General features: G+C 50.6%; 3 protein-coding genes across 6 annotated transcripts in view; all 3 read right to left on the bottom strand.

Moving 5' to 3' along the window:
• The window catches only part of CRTC1 (CREB regulated transcription coactivator 1), a 97,971-nt gene extending 92,114 nt beyond the window's left edge, over positions 1 to 5,857 (bottom strand). Inside the window, exon 1 of the mRNA XM_081134903.1 lies at positions 5,783 to 5,857. The gene's annotated coding sequence lies outside the window, so the exon portion shown is untranslated. The remainder of the gene's footprint in view (positions 1 to 5,782) is intronic.
• The window catches only part of KLHL26 (kelch like family member 26), a 29,678-nt gene extending 23,725 nt beyond the window's left edge, over positions 1 to 5,953 (bottom strand). Inside the window, exon 1 of the mRNA XM_081134913.1 lies at positions 5,783 to 5,953. Within this exon, the coding sequence (XP_080991039.1) occupies positions 5,783 to 5,859 (77 nt within the window). The 5' untranslated portion in view covers positions 5,860 to 5,953. The remainder of the gene's footprint in view (positions 1 to 5,782) is intronic.
• A 10,159-nt stretch (positions 5,954 to 16,112) lies between these two features.
• Positions 16,113 to 21,585, bottom strand: TMEM59L (transmembrane protein 59 like). 4 transcript variants are annotated; one of them, XM_081134936.1, is made up of 8 exons: positions 21,322 to 21,585; positions 20,236 to 20,392; positions 20,051 to 20,154; positions 18,591 to 18,746; positions 17,682 to 17,784; positions 17,240 to 17,357; positions 17,028 to 17,145; positions 16,113 to 16,771 (listed from the first exon to the last, which is right to left on the bottom strand). In XM_081134936.1, the coding sequence occupies exons 1-8, from the start codon at positions 21,481 to 21,483 to the stop codon at positions 16,643 to 16,645; spliced, it is 1,047 nt and encodes a 348-aa protein (XP_080991062.1). In that variant the 5' UTR covers positions 21,484 to 21,585; the 3' UTR covers positions 16,113 to 16,642. The 4 variants fall into 4 exon arrangements, with proteins under 4 accessions (XP_080991062.1, XP_080991063.1, XP_080991064.1 ...); XM_081134937.1 differs by having other exon boundaries at positions 18,591 to 18,743; positions 21,322 to 21,578; XM_081134938.1 differs by having other exon boundaries at positions 16,119 to 16,771; positions 17,028 to 17,073; positions 21,322 to 21,578.
• Between the last annotated feature and the right edge of the window lie 176 nt (positions 21,586 to 21,761).

Raw genomic sequence — 21,761 nt, 5'->3', positions numbered from 1 at the left:
CAAGTAGGGGCTATCCTGCTCATGGAAGGAGGGGGCCACAGACACATGGGTGTGATGAGGCTCCTGAAACCACCAGATCTCCCAGAATTCCCAAGAGGAGTAGTGGAGTTCCCATGTCTGAAGGGCCAGCTGAAAAAGAAGATGAGGCCAAAGCAACAACAACCTTCTCAAAAGGCAAGTCATCCCCCAGTCTTCTGCACAGGCGTCATGTCCTGCACCCAGATACCCCTGCCTCACCGGTGCTCCAGAAGCAGCATGAGTCAGCAAGTCTGGGCCCCATCTAGACACCTTTAGGGAAGAGGATGCCAAAGGCCCAACGTCTGAAGAGCTTCCGTGGAGAAAAGTCTCCTCTGGAACTCGGCCAACTAGGTACCTCATAGCAATGGAATTTTAGCTAGGGAGGTTCAACTCCCTGGAGAGTACCTCCTCCCCCTCACAACACCCTGCATGTTCGCAAACCTCTTCTCCCTCCAGGAACCTGGACCTTATGGAGGGCCAGAAGTGGAGCTAGGAGGGGACCTACTAGAGGACAAGTGTCTTTTGTGTGAGTGAGCTTGCAGCCAGTCCACCTCCCCTCCTCAAGCTCTGGTGGAGGCAGCCATGCTCCATCTATCCTGGAGGTTCGACTCAGTCATTAACGACCCTCTACTAGGCAACGGGTTTTTTGTTGATCCCTCAAAATAGGAAGGAAAGAGAACAAGCTTTTCTCTTTCATTTTCCTCCCTTGGTTGCAGAAGAGAGAAACTGGAACAAACAAGTTATATAATACTGGGGGTAGTAGGGGAGTACAGTCCCTTGAGGAGTTTCTCAAGCTATGGGACTGCTGGAAGGGCCAAGGGGAAGACAGGAACTGTCCCCATCCCAGGCCAAGTGGCAAAACCCTTCATGGGACAAAAAGGCAGATGCAGACACCTCCTGGCAAGCTGAAAAGCCAGCCTCCCAGACAAGGCCAGCCAACCCATGCCCGCTGCAGTCCCACAAGTCTCCCCAAGAAGGCCAGGGACCAACCTATCCATAGATGAGACTTCCCACCTGCCAGACTGCAAGACCTAGAGAGCTTTTTCACATGCTATCCATCCATTCCCCCTCCCTCCTGGCCATATTTCTTGAACACTTCCTTCCTCTGTGTAGCCTGTGCTCTAGACATACAAGACATGTTCTCCACCCTCAAGGCATTTCCACTAATAAATACACCAAGTAGTGTTGGGTGGTAATAGTGTGATCAAGGATACATGACAGCCATAGGATCCAGCAATTTTGCTCCTGGTATGGAGCCCAAAGAACTGAACATAGGGGTTAACACAAAAACTTGTACATGCATGTTCATAGCAGCACTATCCAAAATAGCCAAAAGATGGATCCAACCCCAATGTCATCAGCTGGTGAATGGATAAACAAAATGTGGTATGTCCACACCATGAAATATTATGCAGCCATAAAAGAATGAAGTACTGATATACACTACAATGCAGATGAACCTCAAAAACATTACATGGACTGAAAGAAGTCAGTCATAAAAGATCCTGTATTGTATGATTCTATTTATAAAGCAGGTAACTTGATAGAGACAGAAAGTTGTTAAGGGCTGGGATATAAAGAGAATGAAGAGTGACTGTTAATGGGGACAGTCCATAACCCTCTTGGGGTTATGGAAATGTTCTGGAACTAGACAGAGGTGATGGATACACAACATTGTGAATGTGCTATATACCACTGAATAGTACACTTTATTTTTTTTAATTAATTAACTTATTTTTTTAATCTTCACCCAAGGATATGCTTATTGATTTTAGAGAGAGGGGAAGGTAGAGTGAGAGAGAAAGAAAAAGAGAGAAACATTGATGTGAGAGAGAAACATCGACTGGTTAACAGGGTGTCAAACCCTCAACATATGTATGTACCCTGCCTGGGAATCAAACCCACAATCTTTCAGTATACAGGACAATGTTCCAACCAACTAAGCCACACTGCCAAGGCTGAATTGTACGCTTTAAATAAGTAAGTTTTTATTTTATATAAATTTTACCAAAACACACACACACACTGTACACTACAAGGTAACCAGAAAAAGTGTTCCTGGGGCCAGTTGAATGCTGGTAAGCAGGCAGGTGGCTCTGAGAGGCCATGACCTGGGAGTGTGGAAGGATGAAGAAGAATGAAGTATGGGCAAGTCATACACCAGGCCTAGCTGGCCTGTTTGGAAGAAATGAAGGAAAAAATAAGTGAACAATGCTACAAAGGCCTCTACGTTTCAAAAGATCCTTGCAGACTACTGTGTGCCACAATCTCCTTCAAAACCTCGTCCTTTTCTGTATGTTCCATCTCACCATATTAGGGCTTCTTGCCTTCCTCCCTATACAAGCACCACAGGTATGACACACACATACGCCATCGGTTGCTCCAGAAACACAACAGTGGATGGAAGGGGATAAATGAGCATCTCAGAGATGACGGAGACTTCTTTTTCTTTTAAATATGTTTTAGGACTTGGGGTTTTTTCTTTTTCTAAAATGTTTTTACTGATTTTAGCGAGAAGGGAGGGGAGAGGGAAAGAGAGAGAGAAACATCGATCAGCTGCCTCCTGCACACACCCCCACGTGGGACCAAGCCTGCAACCCAAACATATGCCCTGACTGGGAATCAAACTGGTGACCTCTGGTGCATGGGACAACACTCAATCCACTGAGCTACACTGGCCGGGTGGCGGAGATGTCTTTTGAGAAAGTGCCTCCATTTAGAAAAGATTTCTTAGGTATGGCATTAAAAGTATGATCTATAAAAGAAGAACACTGATAAAATGCATCTCATCAAAATAATAAACATATGCCCAGTGAAAGATATTAAGAAAATGAAAAGACAAGTTGCAGACTGGGAGAAAATATTTGCAAATCATATATCTAATAAAGGATTTGTATCCAGAATACATAAAAAACTCTTAAGTCAGTAAGAAGAGCCCTGGCTGGGTAGCTCAATTGGTTAGAGAGTCGTCCTGATATTCCAAGGTTGCAGGTTCGATCCCTGGTCAGGGCACATAAAGTAGTTAACCAATGAATGCATAAATAAATGGGACAACAAATCAATGCTGATCGATCTCTCTCTCCCTTCCTCTCTCTCTCTCTCTAAAATCAATAAATTAAAAAGAATATTTTTAGGTCAATGAGAAGACAACTCAACTAAAAAATGGGCAAAATGTTTGAAGACACTTTATCAAAAATATGAAAAGCCAATAAGATCATGAAAAAATGTCCAACATCATTAGTTATTAGGGAGATGCAAATTAAAACCGAAAACTGCTAAAATTAAAGACTGGCCACATCAAGTGTCGGTGTGGATGGGGAGCAACTGAGACTCTCACGCGTTGCCGATATGAATGCAACATGGTGCAGCTACCCTACCATATAGGACCCAGTCATTTCACTCCTAGGTATTTACCTGAGGATGGAAGTATATGTCTCACAAAGACACATAATCAAATCTTCACAGCAACTTTATTTGTAATTATCAAAATGAAAATAACCAGTAAATGGATAAACAAACCATGTCCATCCATACAGTGGAACACTATGCAGCAGTGAAAAACAACAAACTTCTGATACTTGTGACAACATAGATGAATTTCAAAAACATTTTGTTAAGGGAAAGAAGCCAGTCACAAGAAGCCACAGATTGGATTATCCCATTCTTGTAAAATTTCTAAAAATGCAAAATTACAGAAAACAAAAGCAGATCAGGGTGTGCCTTGGGCTGAGGGTGGGAGCGGGGTTCACTGCAATGGGCTTGATGGAACTCTTTGGCGTGATGAAAGTAATCTGAAAAACTGGATTGTGTTAATGAGTGTATACTCATAATCTATAAATTTATTTTTATTGAATTTATTGGAATGACATTGGTTAATAAAATTATATAGGTTTCAGGTGTACAATTCGATAATACATCATCTGTATATTGTATTGTGTGTTCACCACCCCAAGTCAAGTCTCCTTCCATCACCATTTATCCCACCCTTATATATTTATTAAAAGTCAATGAACTGCTCAGCTAAAATGAGTGAACAGTATGGTATGTAATTAATTATACCTCACCCTTGTCCCAGGTTATCCCACCCCAGGGCCCAAGGCAGGGACCTAGGGTTCACTGTTCCCTCTTGTCTGTTCCTTACATGCTTCCTCATACCTAGTCACCAAACCCTACCCAGGCTACCCCCTGAATGTCTTCCCAAATCCTCTGAATCTCGCTTGCTCCCCACTGGAGGCCTCCAAAACCCAGCTCATGCACCTGGGCCATCAGTTCTTTCGGGCCAGCACCACTCCAGGTCCCCACAATGAGAAATGACACCACAGCACACGAGTACTGACCAACTTCATCATTCATCATGTTGACTGAAATGATTTGCTCCCATAAACTCACCAGCGAGAAAGAGCCCAAATTTTGTCCTTGGTCAGCCAAGGGCAACAGGCTGTCCTGGGGGACAGGGATGGGAAGTTCTGGGCTATGGTGGCCCTGTGCAATGTAAAAAGGAAGGGAAGTCGTGTTCCCTAGGACAGGCGTTCTTCCCCTCTGAAAACCCAGAACAACACATGTAAACAATAAGTTTTACACCAATTCTGGGGTTTAAGCAACCAGTCTCAGGATTTGGCCAAAGGGAAAGGGTACCTCCCTCTGACCAAAGGGGATGAATTCTGCCCCCTTAGTCTGAGGGCAAGGCCTAGCTTTGCCCTGGCTGGTTTGGTTCAGTGGTAAGAGCATCGGCCTGCAGGCTGGAGGGTCCCAGGTTCCATTCCAGCCAAGGGCATGTACCTCGGCTGCAGGCTAGATCCCTGGCCCTGATCAGGGTGCGTGTGGGAGACAACCAATCGATGTGCCTCTCTCACATAGATGTTTCTCTCTCTCTCTTTCTCTCTCCCTTCCACTCTCTCTGAAAAGCAATGGAAAAAATATCCTTGGGTGAAGATTTAAAAAAATAAATAAATAAATAAATAAATAAATAAGACCTAGTTTCAAGTTCTTTAGCCTGGGGGAGGGGATACTTAAACCCCATGTGGATGGGAAAGGAGGGACCTTCCTTCTGTTTTCTTTAAACCTTCAGGACTCTCACCATCCTCAGGCTCCTCAAGACCCACTCTAGCCCCTCAAGACCCATTCTAGCTCCTCAAGACCCCAGACCCCTCCTTGCCCATCAAGACCAACTGGGACCCCCCCAGGGCCTCAGAGCATCCCCTGTCAGGTTCTCCCAAGCCTCTTAGGCCTCTTTCAGGTCCTCAAGTTCACTTGAGCCCCCTTATCCCCAGCCTTCCACAGTCCTCACCCATCACAGGTCCCCTCAGCATGTCCTCAGGGCCACCTTTAAAACACTCAGGGTCCCTTTAGCACCCTCCAGGAAGCCTTGGGCCTCAGTCCCTGCAAACTCCCTTCAGTCTCCTCAGAGTCCCGAAAACAGCCTCAACAACCTCAAGACTGCCCATGGCCCCTGCTCAGGCACTCGCTGCCTCCCAGACTCATTGGCATTCCCAGTTACCAGTCAGGAGCACCTGAGTTGCCCTTCAGACCTCCAAGCCCTCCAATGCCCCCTCTGGCCCATAGGGCCACATGTAGACGCCTCGAGGTCCTGGGACCCCCCCAGCCCTCCTTCAGCTGCCCCCTCAGCAGCCCCTAAAGCCTGCAGTCCCCTGAAAAGACCCTCCGGCCGGCCCAGTACACTTTCCAGCTCCTCAGACCCCCAGGACTCCCCACAGGTCACCTGGGCCCCGGGGCAGATGCGGGTGCACTGCAGGCCGGGTCTCACCTGCTCGGGCGCTCCGGGCCCGAGCCTGCGCCGAAGCCAACGCCGCCGCCGCCGCCGCCACCACCGGACTCCGCCATTTTACCGCCGCCACCGCCGCCGCGCGTTCGAATGACGGGTGCCGCGCGCCTATCCAGGAAAGTAAGACTTGGGGATCAGGGGCGGGCCGTGCTCAGCAAGGGCGGGGCTTGGGCGAGGAGAGAGGCCGGGTGTGTCTAGGGGGCGTGGCCTCCCGGGATGGGGCGGAGTCTGAAGGTGGGCGGGGCGAGGGAGGGCAGAGGGCCTGACCTCCGGAGTAGAGGAGAGGCGGGGCTTGTGGCGAGGGGCGTGATCTGGTCCGGGAGCTGGCAGTGTCTGAGCAGGGAGGGGCGGGAGATTGGCCGGACTGGGACCAGGGGCGAGGCACTGGTCTAAAGAGGGGCGGGGCCTGGTCTGGGATGGGGCGGAGCAGAAAAGACGGTTGCAAGGTCGGGGGCATAAAGGCAGAGACATTGGCGAGGCATAAGGTGAGGATGGGACTAGAGAGAAGTGGTTGGAGGGGGCTGTCCAGACGGTGAGGTGCAACCAGGTCTGGAGCGGGGTCTGCTCTGGAAAGGGGAAGGGATGGAGCTTAATGGGAGGTGGGGCTTGGGGAAATGGTCCCCGAGCTCTGAGAACTACCCTGTCCTCTCCCAGAGTCACTCCCTCCCCAATACCTCCCTCAGATGCGGGAACTCTCACCCAATGCTCAGGACTCAAACTGCCAACCCGTGTTTGGTCAACAGGGCCTCCATAAAGCTCCCAGAGCTTTCAAAGGCACCCCCACCCACCCCTCAGAAAGCCTAGAACCTCTGCCCTGGCATTGTTCAGGCTCCCAGGATCTTCTCTCCAGCCTTGAGCCCATTTGTTTTTTCACCCTCTGAGTCGGAAAACCCTCCTTTGTGCATCCTTGAACAAGGCCCAGGGGTCCAGATGGGGCTAAGAGCCCTCCCTGCAGTAAGCACTTAGAGAAAGGCATGGACATGGGCTGGAGACTCCAGCGGAAGAAGCATAGGGCCCCCTGAGTGGGCTCCTGCAGGTAGAACCAGACCCAACTGATATCTGTTCAGCAGAGGGTCAAGTATATAATAGGTTCTTGATCGTTTGTGTAAAATGCTCAGGAGTTGACACTGCAAGTTGACAGATACCAGGTGCTGAAGGGCCCTGCTGACCTCTCCAGCACACAATAAGCACTCAATAAATGTTGCGTGCATGTATGAGCAACTTGAATTCCCGGCAAGCTCTGCACACACACCCTCTCCTGCCTTGTGGTCGGCCGCCACTCAAGCCTTTGTTCCAGATGAACCACATGCAGGCATCAAACCCTGCTCAGCTGAGACCTACAGCTCACACACCCGCCAAACATACGGCTGCAGTCAATGGCATCCATATGCACACACACTTCATAAACACCCAGATTCAACCCACATGTCACATACACAGACAGCCCAGGATCACTGGGCCCCTGGCTATGTGCACATACATAGCATGCTGCAGATGCACGGTGCTGTGGTCACACTAGGTACTCCAAGATCACATGTCACAGGACAGCCAGTGCAAAGAACCTGAGACAGGAGTGTACCTGGAGTGTTGCCTAAAAGGAAAAGTGAGGGAGAGGGGAGGAAAAGACAGTGTGGGCGTCAATGAGGGGTGCCCTAGGTCATGGAGGGCCTCATGTACCACTGTGGAGGCATTTTCCCTACATAAAATGAGGAGAGGGGGCTTGTCAGCAGAGGGGATGTAATCAACATGACAGTAGGGGGCAATATCTTGAATAAGGGACAATACTTAGGAGTGTTCTAGGACAAATAATGGGGCTCTTCCCAGTGTGGCGGCAGGGGAGGTGTGGAAGGTGGTCTTAGCCAGGAGGTATTTTGCAAGTGGTGCCAATAGGAGATGCAACAGATGGGATGTGGGGTGAGGCAGAGGGAGGCCAGGGTTCTTGGCTTAGCCTGACTGCCTGTCATACCTGAGATGGGGCATGGGCAGGTAGGGGACCTGGAGGGCCAACAAAAGTTACTGCACAGCTTCATCCAATAATGACCTGTGGTCTGGCAGACCCCACAAGCAGGGACATAGCAGGCAGCATCCTGAGGCCTAGCCACCATCTGGCTCACAGCTGGCATGGCTCTCCCAGAGGCAGGGGCCTTGCCACCTGCTCCCCTGCTCTGGGACTCAGCTGTGGGACTCACAGCCCTAGGTCAGAGCTCAGAAGCCTCCTTGTAACCCCCAGGTGTTAAAGAGGAGGAAACTGAAGCTTGGGAAGTAGAGGATGCCTTGTTTCCTAGAGTCTCATGCTGGGGCCTCATTCACCTGTCTGCCCTTCACCACTGAGTAGCCTTGGAGCGAGCTGCAAACACTCCCAGTGCCTGCTTTTGCTTCTCTATAAACTATACAGGTCATCCTAGCCAGCGTGTCTCAGTGGTTAGGGTGCTGGCTGGTGCACAGAAGGGTCACGAGTTTGATTCCCAGTGAAGGGCATGTACTTGGGTTGCAGGTTCATCCTCTCCCAGGTCTGGACATGTGCGGGAGGCAACCAATCAATGTGTCTTTCTCACATTGATGTTTTTTTCTCTCTCTCTCCTTCCCTCCCTCCTACTCTCTGGAAATCAATAGAAAAAATATCCTCAGGTGGGGATTAACCAAAATAATAAAAAATAAATAAATAAATAAACAAACAAACAAACTAGGCCAACATCTGATAAACACTATTGTCACCCTCAATTCTGCATCCACTTCCTATGAGCCATGAGGCCTTGGACGGGTTGCTCCAGCTCTTTACACCTCAATTTTCCCATCTTTAAAATGACCCTGAAGGACAGAGCATGGAGACCAGGATGAAATAAACAACATACTGTGCTCAGGACAGCTCAATTAGTAACCCTAAGTCTATGCCAGTGGACTGCACTTCTCCTCTCCCACACCACTCTCTGCCACCCAGCACTTTTTGATTTTTCTACCTAACAAACTCTGTATTTGAGTTTTCCTTTTTTAAATTGAAATATAAATCTCATATCATAAAATTTACCATTTTAAAGTATACAATTCAACGGCATTTAGTGCATTCATGGTGTCATGCAACCATCACCTCTATCTAGTTCCAAAATATTTCCATCATCCCAAAAGGATACCCCGTCCCCATTAGCACCCACTGTCCATTTCCAATCCCCTAATCCCTGGCAACTACTAATCTGTTTTCTGTCCCTGTGGGTTTACATGTTCTGAACATTTTATGTAAATGGACTAACACAACATGTGTCTTTATAAATCTGGCTTATTTTAATATTTAGCATATTTATGAGGTTCACCTATGTTGTAGCTTGTCAGCGCTTCACTCCTTTTTATAACTAATATTCCATTGTATAGATGGGCCACATTTTGTTCATTCACTCACCCTTTGATGGACACTTGGGTCATTTCTTCCTTTTGGCTATTGTGAACAGTGTGCTGTGAACATGTGTGCACATGTATTTGTTTAAATGCTCAATTTCAATTTTCTGGGGGTATATGTCAATTTTACATATAAGAAAACAGGCTGGGAGGGTGTGAGTCAGCATTCAAAACTGTGGATCTGGTTTGAGGCTGGCCTCTGCCAGATATGTGTGACCTTTGGCCTGGGGAGCTACCAGGACCTCTGGTTCAGAGGAAGAGACCCTGTAGGTCCTGAAGGCCTTGTTGTAGCACTTGGTCCATATCAGCCATTACCTTACTAATAGTGTAGTGGGGACTGCTGGGACTCCTCCCCTTCCTCAAAGCCCACTCTCCCTGGTAATAAATCACTGGGACCTGCTTCGCCCACCTCGCATGAGGTCCTCCCAGGGCTGGCTCACCTTTAGGCAGCAATCCCCACCCCTGCCTGGCTGTGGACTGTAGTCTTCTTCCAGCACCCCAACTGAGGTGGCAGTCCCCAAGAACTGCCTCATACAGTCCACTTCCTAAGGTCCCAGAACTCAAATCCCTTGCTGTGTGACTCTAAGAGCCCCTCACCTTCTTCACCATCCAGGAAGGAATGCAGACCTTGTGATTCTTTTCTCAGGGCCAATTAGCAGCCCATGGTATATATGCTGTGGACATTTGAAAATCTGGCTTTTTGGAGGAAAGGAGACTAATTCTTCCTGAGGGAAGGGTTGAGTTTATTCCCATTTCACAGATGTGGAAACTAAGATCCAGAGAATCTAAGAGTTATTACTTAGCCAAGAGTCACAATTATTCATTCCTGCACTATGTATTTACATAATGTGCCAGGTGCTGCCCAGGGCTCTGAACCAGGAATAAAACAGAGTCCCTTACCCCTTGGGAAGCTGAAATTCCAGGGGCAGGTCAGATGATAAGCAAGAAAAGGGAATGGATGACAGTTCATCCAAAAGTTCCTTCTGGAGCTACCCTTGTGACCCAGCCATTCCACTCTGAGGTATGTGCCCAAGACAAGTGAAAATGGGAACTGCAAAGACCCTACTTCCAAATAAGGTCATATTCTGAGGTTCTGAGTGGACATAAAATGAGGAGGGCAGGGGCACTACTCAACCTACTACAGGTCTTTATCCAACAGAAAGGAAGACATGGTTTCACCAAAGATGTGAACACAAATGGTCGTAACAGCCCTAAACTGAGAACATCCTAAGGGTCCACCAATAGGTCGATGGATAAATAAACGGTGACATAGTCACACAATGGAATACTACGCAGCAAGAAAAAAGAACAAACCAGTGCTATGTGCACCTCACAGGTGGATCTTGCTGACATTGAGTGAAAGAAGCAGACATGAAGAGGACACATTGTATGATTCCATTTATGTGAAGTTCACGGACAGGTCACACTCATCTATGTTGACGGGCCGGGACAGGGGCCACCTGGTGTGGATCATCAGGGAGGGAAAGCACTGACCACAAAGGGGCACAGGGCCTTGAAGTGATGGAAATGTTCTATTTCTTGATTATGGGGCAACAAGGGGGGTTACATCTGTCAAAACTCATTGAGCACTTAAAATGGTTGCATTATTGAATGTAAATTTTGCCTCCTTAAAGCTGATTTATTTTTCACAAAAGCAAAAATAAAACAGGCCAGATGGAGCCAAGGTGATAGAGGTAAGACCTGGGTCTGCCTCTGGGAGGTGACCAACTGGAAAGGAGCAAGAGGAAGCCCCCAGGGTCTGGGGGTACTCTGTACTCAGGTCACAGGAGTGTAAACATTGGTTCTGTACAGTAAAAATGAGTGTATGTTGCTGTGTGTAAATTACACTTCAATTGAAAAGCAAGACCTAGAGACTCAGAGTAATTTGCCCAAGGCCCAAGGTGGATCTTGCTGACACTGATTGAAAGAAGCAGGCATGAAGAGGACACATTGTACGATTCCATTTATGTGAAGTTCACAGACAGGCCACACTAATCTATGTTGATGGACTGGGACAGGGGCCACCTGGTATGGATCACCAGGGAGGGAAAGCACTGACCGCAAAGGTACTTTCTTGACCGTCAGGAGAAGGTCAGAGCCGTCCTACCCTAGAGCTCACCACCACCTCCTGGTCTCATGCTGCCTCCCTCCAGTGCCAGGTGCCAGGCTGTAAGCATGTCAGGCAAGATCCCTGCCCTCTTATTTCAGAATAGTATGGAATGTATATTATTTTTTATTCTTTTTTTGTTAATCCTTACCTGAGGATATTTTTTCCATTGATTTTTAGAGAGAGTGAAAGGGGTCAAGGAAGGGGGGTGGAGAGGGAGAAACATCGATATGAGAGAAACATATCAGTTGGTTGCCTCCCATATGCGCCCCAACCAGGGCCAGGATCTAATCTGCAACCCAGGTACGTGCCCTCGACCAGAAATTGAACCTCCGACCCTTCAGTGTTCAGGCCAATCCTCTAACCACTGAGCAATACCGGCCAGGACTGAAATATATATTCTAATGGGAAAGACAAACCTGAGACACACAAACTGATCCATAACCAAGGCCTTTCCTGATAACTGCCATGAAGGCAATGGGCTGAGAGTTTCCAAGAGGGGAGGGATTACTTCAGCCATAGGTTGGGGATAGCCTCTTTAAGGAGGTGATGTCCAGCTTTAATAAAAGCAGGGGACAGAATATTCTAGGATGTTCCAGGACATTCCAGAACGTTGTTTTGTGGAAGGGCCCAGAATGTTCCAGATCATTTTAGGTGGAAGTAATGTGTAGGCCCCAAACCTGGTTCCAGAAAGAGCCTAAGAGATAGAGGCAAGAAACCACATTGGCTGGGGTGGCATGAGCAAGGTTTGGAGCAAGGAGGGAGAGCGTAGACAAAGATGTATTGAGAGCAGCCTCCTGGATGTGGGGCACAGCTGTGACTGAGACTGCTCGCGCGTCACATCTGGCAGAGGGATCATTTATTAAACCAATCATCACACAAGCAAAGAAGCAATAACATAATTGTCAACATGATAGAGGCTTGAGTTGGGGCATAGTGACTTAGGGGGGGCCGGGCTGAGCCAGGAGGGCAAGGAGGGACATTTAAGCTGAAGAGTTGGCCAGGAAGAAAGCGGAGCCTTCTAGGCAGAGGAAAGAGCCTGTATGGGGACCTTGAGGAGGGAGAGTGCCAGGAGCTTCATAGAGTCTGGCAGGACTGGGTGTGAAGTGGGTTGTGGGCAGAGTAACATGGCATAGAACCCCTGGAGGCCTTAGTTTCCCCATTGGGTTGATGCCTGGCCCTGAGCAGGGGCCTAGTCTGCACTTCCCATACACATACAGAAGGGAAAGGCATGAGTCCCCATCCTTCCCTCTAAGCGCCGAGGGACTATTACAGGGATACCTCACTGCCTCCCTCCCTTCCTCAGCAGATTACCTCCCAGGGCCCAGAACTCAGGCATGTGGCCAGGAAAACAGAACAGCCAGTTGTCATGACAACCTTGTGTTATGAGGACACATGGGCATTCCTGCCTATTGCCATGATGCCACCCACCACCCACCATCCACCAGGTCTGCATCGGGTGCAGGCGGAAGGTGGAGGAAGTGTCAAGATGCCTGGAAGAACTGGGAGAGCAGAAAAGAACACTGAGGCTTAGAGAGCTGTGGTGAGTCAGGGCTCCTCCACAAGGTTGCCTCTGCTGGCCCTCACCCCTGAAAGGAGCCCCAGATGGAAGCAAAGTCCCTTTTTCTCCTATAACTCCACAAGGGACCCAAAGTCCTTTGCTTGGCACTTGGGCCCCTCCTCCAGTGAAACTCTCAGAAGGGCCGGTGATGTAAACAGAGATTACTTTTCTTAGAACACACACACACTTCCAACACACATTCATGCACCTGGGACACGCTCCCTTCTCCCCATATTCTATCCATTCCTCAAAGCTCAAGTCAGCTGCCACCTCTTCCAGGCAGCCATCACTCATTGCCTTCTTGGAAGGGGCTCCTCTCCCCTCTCCACACACCCACGCCACCTAGCATTAATTCCACATCTATGGAGCATTCACTCTTGGCCCAGGCCTGGGCTGATCACCAGGGCTTTAAGAATTAATATACTAGAGCCCTGGCTGTGTTGCTAAGTGGTTAGAGCATCCAGCCCACACATTGAAGCATCTCGGATTCAAGGGCAGGTACCTGGGTTGCAGATACAATCCTCCACTGGGGTGCGTATGGGAGGTAACCAATCGATGTTTCTCTCTCACATCAATGTTTCTCCTTCTCTCTCTCTCCACCCCCCCTTCCTCTCTCTAAAAATCAATAAACATATTCTCGGGTAAGGATTTAAAAAATATTTTAAAAGAAAAAAAAGAATTAATACACTAGACACAGCAGCAAACAAACCAAACACAGTCTTGAGAGAAAGAAGGGAGAACAAAGAGTCAGAGATCAGTCACAACTTTTCAGTTCAAAGAAGCCCAATGCAAACTGACATAAGCCAAAACTCAAGAGGCAGTGTGGGCCCTGACGGTTTGTTCAGTGGTTAGAGCATGGACTGAAAGGCCCTGGGTTCAATTCCAATCAAGGGCATGTACCTCGGTTGCAGGCTTGACCCCAGCCCCTGTTGGAGTGCATGTGGGAGGCAACCAATCAATGTGTCCCTCTCACATTGATGTTTCTCTTCCTCCCACTCTCTCTGAAAAGCAATGAAAAAAATATCTTCGGGTGGGGATTAAAAAAAATTTTTTTTAAAGAAGCAGTGTGGGCTTCAGGCACAGCTTGAGTCAGGACTTCCAGCAGTGTCATGGAGACAAAGTCTCTCTATATCTATCTGGAAGGCTCTGTCAGTTTGGTAACATATGACCCTTGCTAGCTCCAGACTCATATCCTCCCAGCTCAACAACCCCAGTTAACAGGGTATGTCTCTCTCCCAAGAAACCCCGCCAATACCAGAGGAGGCTTGGGTCATGCTGCTCAACTTCCCCTGAGCCACAGAGGTTTGGTCAAAGCAAACCAGAGTTCTGTTAGAAAAGAAGAAGAGGGTGACGGGTACTGGGTAAACTCCTACCAGCCCAAGTCCATGATAGCATTCCCAACGGAAGGAGCAGCTGCTATAGCAAAGGCCCAGAGGTTGGACCATTGACGTTACTGCAGGAAGCAACGAGGACAGAGCCCATTTTGTTGGTAGACCAAAAGGTGGGAGGGACATAACAAGAGAGGTGGCTGCCAGGTTGACAAGTATTGAAAGCCTGTAAGAGGGAATTAGGTGGTGTCTAAGGGCAAAAGGAAGTCGTGAGAATCAGCAGGGGAGGGACATGGTCTGACTCCATGTAGGGGATGGACTTGACAGGGTGAGGCTGCTTCTGAGGTCTGGGAGGGAAACAAGGAGAAACCCAAGCAAACATAATTACTGATTCCCTGCTCCATGCCCCATCGTCTATGAGATCCATGGAAGCTGCCTTAGTGCAGCTTATAAAATTATGTTGTACCAATGTTGAAACAAGTAATTACTAATTATTTAATAATTACTATGGTAAGCACAGGGAGATTGACAGGGAGCTAAACATGTGTATAACAGGGAATGCTAGCCCATTCTGGGACGGCTGGGATGTCTTCTGCTGAGGAGCCCTTTTTGTTAAGAACTAGGGCAGAGCCAGGCTGCAAGGGTATCCCTGGCAGAGGGAAATGCCAGTGCAAAAGCCTTGGGGTTGGAAGGAACAAGGTAGGCTCAAGAACTATAGCTGGCACATAGTGAGCGAGAGGCAGAGTCTCTGTAGAAGTGGTCAAATTTTTTTTAATTTATTGATCAATTTGAGAAGGAGAGACATCAATTTGTTGTTCTGCTTATTTATGCATTCATTGGTTGCTTCTTGTCTGTTCCCTATAGGGGATCAAACCTGCAAACTTGGCATAGTGGGACAAGGCTCTAACTAACTGAGCTACCGGGCCAGGGCCAGAAGTAGTTAATGTTAATAAAGCCAGATTGTGGGGGCTCATGTTGGTACATGTTTAGGCTCTTCATGTAAACCCAGAAAGAGGTGATGTCTGGGATTGGATTTGCATAATACCCACAGCTCCCCAGCTGCTGCATAGAGCTGGAGTGTGGCTGGAGGGGAAGCAGGGAGCTCAGAGAGGAGGTGGTATCTTGGACCTCAGGTGGTTTCCATGGTGACAGAGAAGCATGTGGGCTAGAGGCCAAGGAGACAGGCCCTGCTGATGGGATAAGGTGGAATGAGGATAGGTAAGAATCAAGGGGCCACCAAGTGTCCAGAGCCACTGAGATCGAGAGGCCAGGAACAGGGCGGAGATGCAGGGGAAAAGACTACTAGGGACCCTCTCAGCCCTCTAGAAATGGCCTGCCTCCACTTCTCATCTCTGTCCAGGTCTCATTTCCTGGCAACATTCCCAGGGGCAGCACTGAAACCACAAATCGGGCCCAGAATGACACGTGGGAGCCTAAATTGCCTTTATGTTGAATCCAGATGCTCATGGTATCAGGCAGGGTCCTGGCAACAGCAGGAGCCACTGAGAATGGAAGATCCAAGGAGTGCTGAAACGACGGGGTTCTTTGCAAAGGTGTGGGCAAGGTTGGGTGACTGACATGGGTGGTTCAGTGTGCAGGACAAGCAGCAGTGGAGAGCTGCTACCATGCCCAGGCTGAAGGCTCACTTGGTGGAGCTATGACCTTGGGTTGGGGGACGCAGGGAGGGACATGCGGAAAGAAACACTAACTTCTCACTCCTCCTTCCCACCTTCTGCTGGTCCTGTCACCACCCTCCTCCCACCACTGTGACTGACCCTAGCAGAAGGCAGAGAGCCCACGTGAATCAACCTCCAGGGGCACAAGAGCCACAGGGAGTTCCCAGAGCTTCCCCCATCTCAGAAAGGGCCAGGTGGGCAGAGGTCATGGCCATGCTCAGGCCACTCTTCCAAGAAAAACAGAAGCACACTTGGTCCAAGACATCTTTTATGTACATGGTTTATTCCTCCTGACCCCCTTGCTGCAATTCCACCCTCAGCCACCCACCCTCCCAGCATGGAGCTGCCCACAGCCTCCTCCTGAGAGGGCCTCCTCCCATGGGACTGGATCTCTGGAGGTGAGGTGGGAGAAAAGGGGGGAGCCTTAGCACAAGACAGTTGTTTCCCCTGAAGCCTCAGAAACCCACCCCCTCTAGGGGAAAAAGGAGGAAGGAGGAAGGCAGCACAGAACTTGGGTTTAAATACTCACGAAGCTACACATTAGAAAACAAAAAGTAGCACACTCCAGGGAAAGGAAGCCCAGGGACACACAAAGGCCAGATCCCACCCCCCAAGTGGCAGCAAGGCGACCCCAGGACCCAGAGGGGTGAGGGATGGGACCAGGGAGAGAGAAGGATTTGGGGGTGCAGAAGCCCAAAGATGGTCTCACCCTGGCCTAGACTTCTGGGCACAGGGCAGTGAGGATGGAGCTGCCCTCGCCCCTGGCAGTGGGTCAAGGGAGGCCTACAGCTTGGTCAGGTCCAGGTTTAGCTTGTAGGGTGGGGGACTGTCACCAAAGGCGTGTGATGGAGGAGGGTACAGAGGCCAGTCTGGCTCTACCATGAAGCCCTTCTGTTGTTCCAGGTTCAGGGGCTGTAAGGGAAGAAGAGGGAGGGAAGGCTACTGAGCCCCACCTTGCAAGGCTCCTTCTCACCCATGATCTCAGGTCACTTTGACTAAGGGCAGGAGGCGTTCTTCCCTCCATTTCACAAAGGAATGAAGAAACTTGCTGGACATCACCCAGCAAGTCAGGGGGCCTGGCCTCAATGGAGAGAGGGCAACCCCATTGGGAACTAGGGAGCAGCTCTTCCCTACCCCTCCTCCAGGCCCACCCACTGGCACCACCCACCTGGAACTTAAGGTGCTGGCCAGGAGCAGTCACCAGGGTGGAACAACTGAGCCACAGCATCACCAGCACAGACAGGAAGAGGCAGCAGGCCAAGATCCAGCGAGGAAGCCCCGAGCGCCTGCCCAGCATGGCAGGTACACTCAGTGACACTAGTAGCATCTGGGAACCTTCCTCTCCTGCCTCCACCCCACCCCCAGGGTCCTGCTACCCACCGGGACATGCAACTGAGGAAGTCATTGTCCTGCAGCTCATCAGATTCCACCTTGGCCTTGTTGCTGGTCTTGACTCGGATCTTGGTCTTCCTCACCTTGTCCAAAGAGCCTAAAGGGTCTGAGAGACAGGTTGTTCCTCAGGGGCTGCCAGGCCTTCCCCTAGAGGCCACAGTAGCCACTGAGAGAATAAAGGAGGCCAGGGCCTGAGGTAATTGGCCATAGAGTCCTGGGACAGATCAGAACCCTGGGAGATGGACCATGAAACCCTAGGAAACAGACTGAGGAACCCTGGGAGATGGACCACAGAACCCTGGGAGACAGACCATGAAGCTCTAGGGGTTGAGACAGAAATCCCAGTCCTAGACGGTTAATTTGCCAGGAGGACTCCTTATGGCAGTGGAGCTCCCCACGGAAGGAACACTGGTCTAGGCTCAGACCTTACCTACGTGCACCTCCAAGGCCTCAGGATGGGATCCTCGCCAGGTCACCTCCACTCGCTGCAGACGGGCCCCCTCATGCCCTAGGCTCTCTACCACTGGCTGGGTCTGGACCAACAATAAGACAGCACAGAGATCTTTGGAAAGGCACCACCACACGGGGTATATTGTCCCATGCCCAGCGGGCACCTAGTCCCACTGGGTGTAGGAAGGACAGTCTTCTGTGAGGCTATGATGTCAAGGATGTTGTTCCCTGCTATTGTGGGCCCCTCGGTTTGTCTTTTTTTTTTTTTTAATCCTCACCTGAGGATATATTTCTCATTGTTTTTCAGAGAGAGTGGAAGGGAAAGAGAGAAACATCGATGTGAGAGAGACACATCCAATGGTTGCCTCCCACACAAGGCCTGACCACGGATGGGAATCAGGCCTGCAACCGAGAAATGTGCCCTTGATAGGAACTGAACCCAGGGCCCTTCAGTCTGTGGACCAATGCTCTAACCTTGGAGCAAAACTATCTAGGGCATCAATTTGTCTTGAACTCAGCCTCCAGCTCCTGAAGAACATGATCCAAGCCAAGCCAATAGAATCACGGCGATTGGCTGAGAGGTGGTCACATGACCCAACCAGGGTCAATCAGAGTAAATCCCTGCTTAGTTAAAACTCCAGAGAAGTTGTAATTTAGAGCCTTAAATATCCATCCTGCTATTAGGAGTAAAGTGCTTGCCTGGGAATAAAGCTACCACAAAGGAAAGCAGAATCAAGTGATAGAGTGAGACACTGAACCCCTGGATCCAGCCGTGCCTGAAGCATCAGCTATAGACCTTGCAGCTCATGAGCTAAAAATGAATGTATCCCACCTTCTTACCCTGACCATCCACCCACCACTCTGGCGTGGCCCCTGCCAGACCCCTCACCTGGAACACCACCACCTTCCCATTGTCAGTCTGCAGGTAGTACGTCCAGGTGGAGGAGACGAAGCCCTGGGCTGAGTTGACAAGATCATTGCAGAGGGTGGAAAACAAGTCCAGGAGGGAAAGAACCCTGCTCGGACCTTCCAGGACCTTTCTCTGCTGAGGAGAAGCAAAAGGCACAGAATGTGGCTAAGGTAGGGCACTGATCAACGGGAAGGGAGCTGGGTGAGTCCACTGTGATTGGAACTCACTAAGTGGTTTGGGGCAATAGGGCTTCATAGGAGAGACACGGATCACTGCTGCATTTAGCTGGCTGGTTGCCCTAGGGGGAATGGATTGCCCTCTCTGAGCCCTAGAATGGGAATGATTCTCTTTTCTCACGTGGTTGCTACAAGATTTCAACTAGGCAATGGCACAGCATAAGTGCCTAATATATAATGGCCACTATTATTTAAAAATTTGCCATCATCATTGTTATTCTTTTAGTGGCATCAGGAGAGAACTCAGAATAGGAAGGAATGGTAGTGCTTTGTGCTTTTATGTACGTAAAAGGCTGGAGGGGGTGGATGAAAATGGGGGAAGGAGGGAAAGGGCTTTCTGTGGAATCCCAGCCCATGGGTCTCTGGCTATAGTGAATTATTTCCTCTGCCTCAGTTTCCTCTGATGCTGCAGTGCCTAGACTTATTCATGACTATGAGGGAGCAGTTATGAACAGGTGAACAATTATTATTTCTCTCGAGGGCGTTGGGGAAGGCAGGCAGTGTATGTATGCTTGGAAGATTGCTTCTTCCTGAACCTCAGTTCTGAGCCCCCCAGATGACAGTGGCCACTTGTTCACCACAAGGAAAGTGATTAGATCAGCATCGGGCATACAGTAGGTGCTCGATAAACTGAGCTCTGGTAGCACTGAAGATGAGCTAGTTGAGGAATTGTTATAAGCCCCAGTGGCCCTGGCTTTAGATGCAATGTCTGCACAGCTCTGTGTGACCTTGGGTTTCTTGGACATGACATTATCCCTGGTACCTCTAGGCGGCACGAGGAATTTGGGACAGGCTGAGGTCAAACCTGGACCAGGACAAATGCTTGATAAAAGGTGGCTGTTTTCTGTTATTTACTTCCTGCAATGTGGCAAGGGGCAGGGGGCGGAGGAAAGCAGTACTTCCCTTGTCACAGAGGTGACAACTGAGAGTTGAGATGTGACATGCTTGATCGAGGATACCCAGTAGGCCCAGAATGGATCAGAGAGCCTAGGAGACTCTGGGCATGAGTGTGGATTGAGGGGGAGGGTGTAGAAAGAAGAGGGCTCATGTTCATTCTGGGACTTGGAAGGGTCCTCCTGCTCCTTTCTGAGGATTCTGTCCTGAGAAGGGGGCGGGGGCGGGGGAGGGGGGTCAGAGGAGGTTCTGTCATCCTTCAGTCCTGGGAAAATTGGGATCCAGGGTGTCAGGTGGGGGGGTGCCCACCTTCTGCATGGCCTCTGGCTCGGGCTCCAGCTCAGGGTTCTGGCTCCAGCAGCCCTCGTTGCAGGCCTGCTGCTCCATCTCTTTCACGTAGGCCTCCACACAGGCTGCAGGAGCAGGAGGGTTTGACTAAGGGCAGTCTTCCCAGGCCACCTCTCCCTGCCCTGGCCCACCCAGCCAGCCCTCACCTGCTTCACACTCAGCTTGGGTGGCATTGGGTTTGGAGCTCCTGGCCACAAACCGGCAGATGGAGAAGAGGCGGCAGCCTCGCTCACAAGCACTGATGAAGATGGCCCTGTCATATTCATTCTGGGACTTGGAAGGGTCCTCCTGCTCCAGCTTCTCCTGGGAGGGGGGACACAGGGCTCAGGCCAGAGGGAGAGGCAGGAGGAGGTGGGTATTGGAAGCACTCAGAGAAAGAGGTGTAAGATTTGGTTCCCCTTCCTCAAATCTAGGGAGATTAGGATGAGGCTAAGAATACTTGTGGGTGCTCTTAGCTCTGAGGAGCACGGAGGGAAACCGCTTGAAAAGGAAGATGAACAATGGAGGACGCTAGTTTCGGCAAAGGTTAGAAAACTAGGGAAGATGTAGGGAAATGGGTCCCTAGAGGCTCCAGGGATGAGAGCGTAGATTGAGGATTCTCAGTCCTGAGAAAGGGGCGGGGGCGGGGGCGGGGGAGGCGGGATCAGAGGAGGTTCGGTCACCCTTCAGTCCTGGGAAAATTGGGATCCAGCTTGGCGGGGCAATGACGGTAAAAGTGGGGGCTGGGGGCTCTGAGTGAGAGAAGGAAGGAGTATATGAAAGCTGCTTGGGTGGGCGAGGAGGGGACTGTCTGGTCTGAGGATGGTGGGGGTTGGGAGTTCTTCCTTAGCAGAGTCTAATCAGAGCCCTCCTGGTGGCATTAGGATCCTCAGTCCTCGCCCTCCCTCTCCCCGACTTGGAGGGACTCCCCGCCCCCGCCCACGCAACTCCACATTCATCGGAAGCACGCGCATCCCAATACGCTCCCCCATCGCAGGGACCCCCCCAGCCCCTCCCCCAAGGCAGGAACACCCCCATTCCTTCGGGGGACCCAGGTGCCTGCGTTTGCCCCCATTCAAGGGACCCCAGCCCTTCCCCCCACCAGAGGAACCTAACCCCGTGGGAGAGACACCCCCCATTTCCGACCCCTTAACCCTCCTAGGAGCCCGTCTCGAGCTCCCAACCAAGAGACCCGCAACCTCTGCCCCATCAGAAGATCGCGGGTCCTCCGATTGGCACCGCTTGCGTGTCACCTGCGAGGGCTGCAGACTAGGGTAGCGATCGCGGCACCGCAACTGGCAGCTCTGCGTGTCCCCGAGCTGAGGGGCGAAGGGGTCACGGGCAGGAGGCGCGGGCGTGGCGTGCGGAGGATGCAGCAACAGTAGCAAGAGCGGCAGCTGCGCCACCGGAGCCATGGTCCCGCCAGGCGCTGGCGGCGCGGGATGCCGGCTCCCGCAGGCGCGGAGGTTGCGGCGGTGGCGGGGTCCCGGTCGCTGACGTCACCCGAGCGAGGCAGCCTGGGAAGGGGGGACGTAGGATGCGGAGAACGGGCGGGGCCGCTGTGCCGCCGCACCCCTGGGGTGCGTGCAGGTGGATCGCGGCCCTCGTCATCTGATCTATCTACACTCCACTGGCGTGGGGATCTCAGCCTGAGCTAGGGACCAAAAGGAAATAAAATAGGGTGATGCGAGAG

Source organism: Miniopterus schreibersii, assembly GCF_964146895.1.
Source record: "Miniopterus schreibersii genome assembly, chromosome: 4".
NCBI classification, from domain to species: domain Eukaryota; kingdom Metazoa; phylum Chordata; class Mammalia; order Chiroptera; family Miniopteridae; genus Miniopterus; species Miniopterus schreibersii.
The sequence above is the reverse complement of the archived record's forward strand: the minus strand, read 5'-3'. Positions and strand labels throughout refer to the sequence as shown.

What these genes read in the sequence shown, in the direction of transcription:
- TMEM59L (XM_081134936.1), bottom strand. Translation starts at nt 21,483, where the DNA reads ATGGCTCCGGTGGCGCAGCTGCCGCTCTTGCTACTGTTGCTGCATCCT. An exon ending in GGCCTTGGAGGTGCACGTAG is followed by an intron (nt 17,358 to 17,681) that starts GTAAGGTCTGAG and finishes CCTGTCTCTCAG; the next exon opens with ACCCTTTAGGCTCTTTGGAC. An exon ending in TTCCTCAGTTGCATGTCCCG is followed by an intron (nt 17,146 to 17,239) that starts GTGGGTAGCAGG and finishes CATGCTGGGCAG; the next exon opens with GCGCTCGGGGCTTCCTCGCT.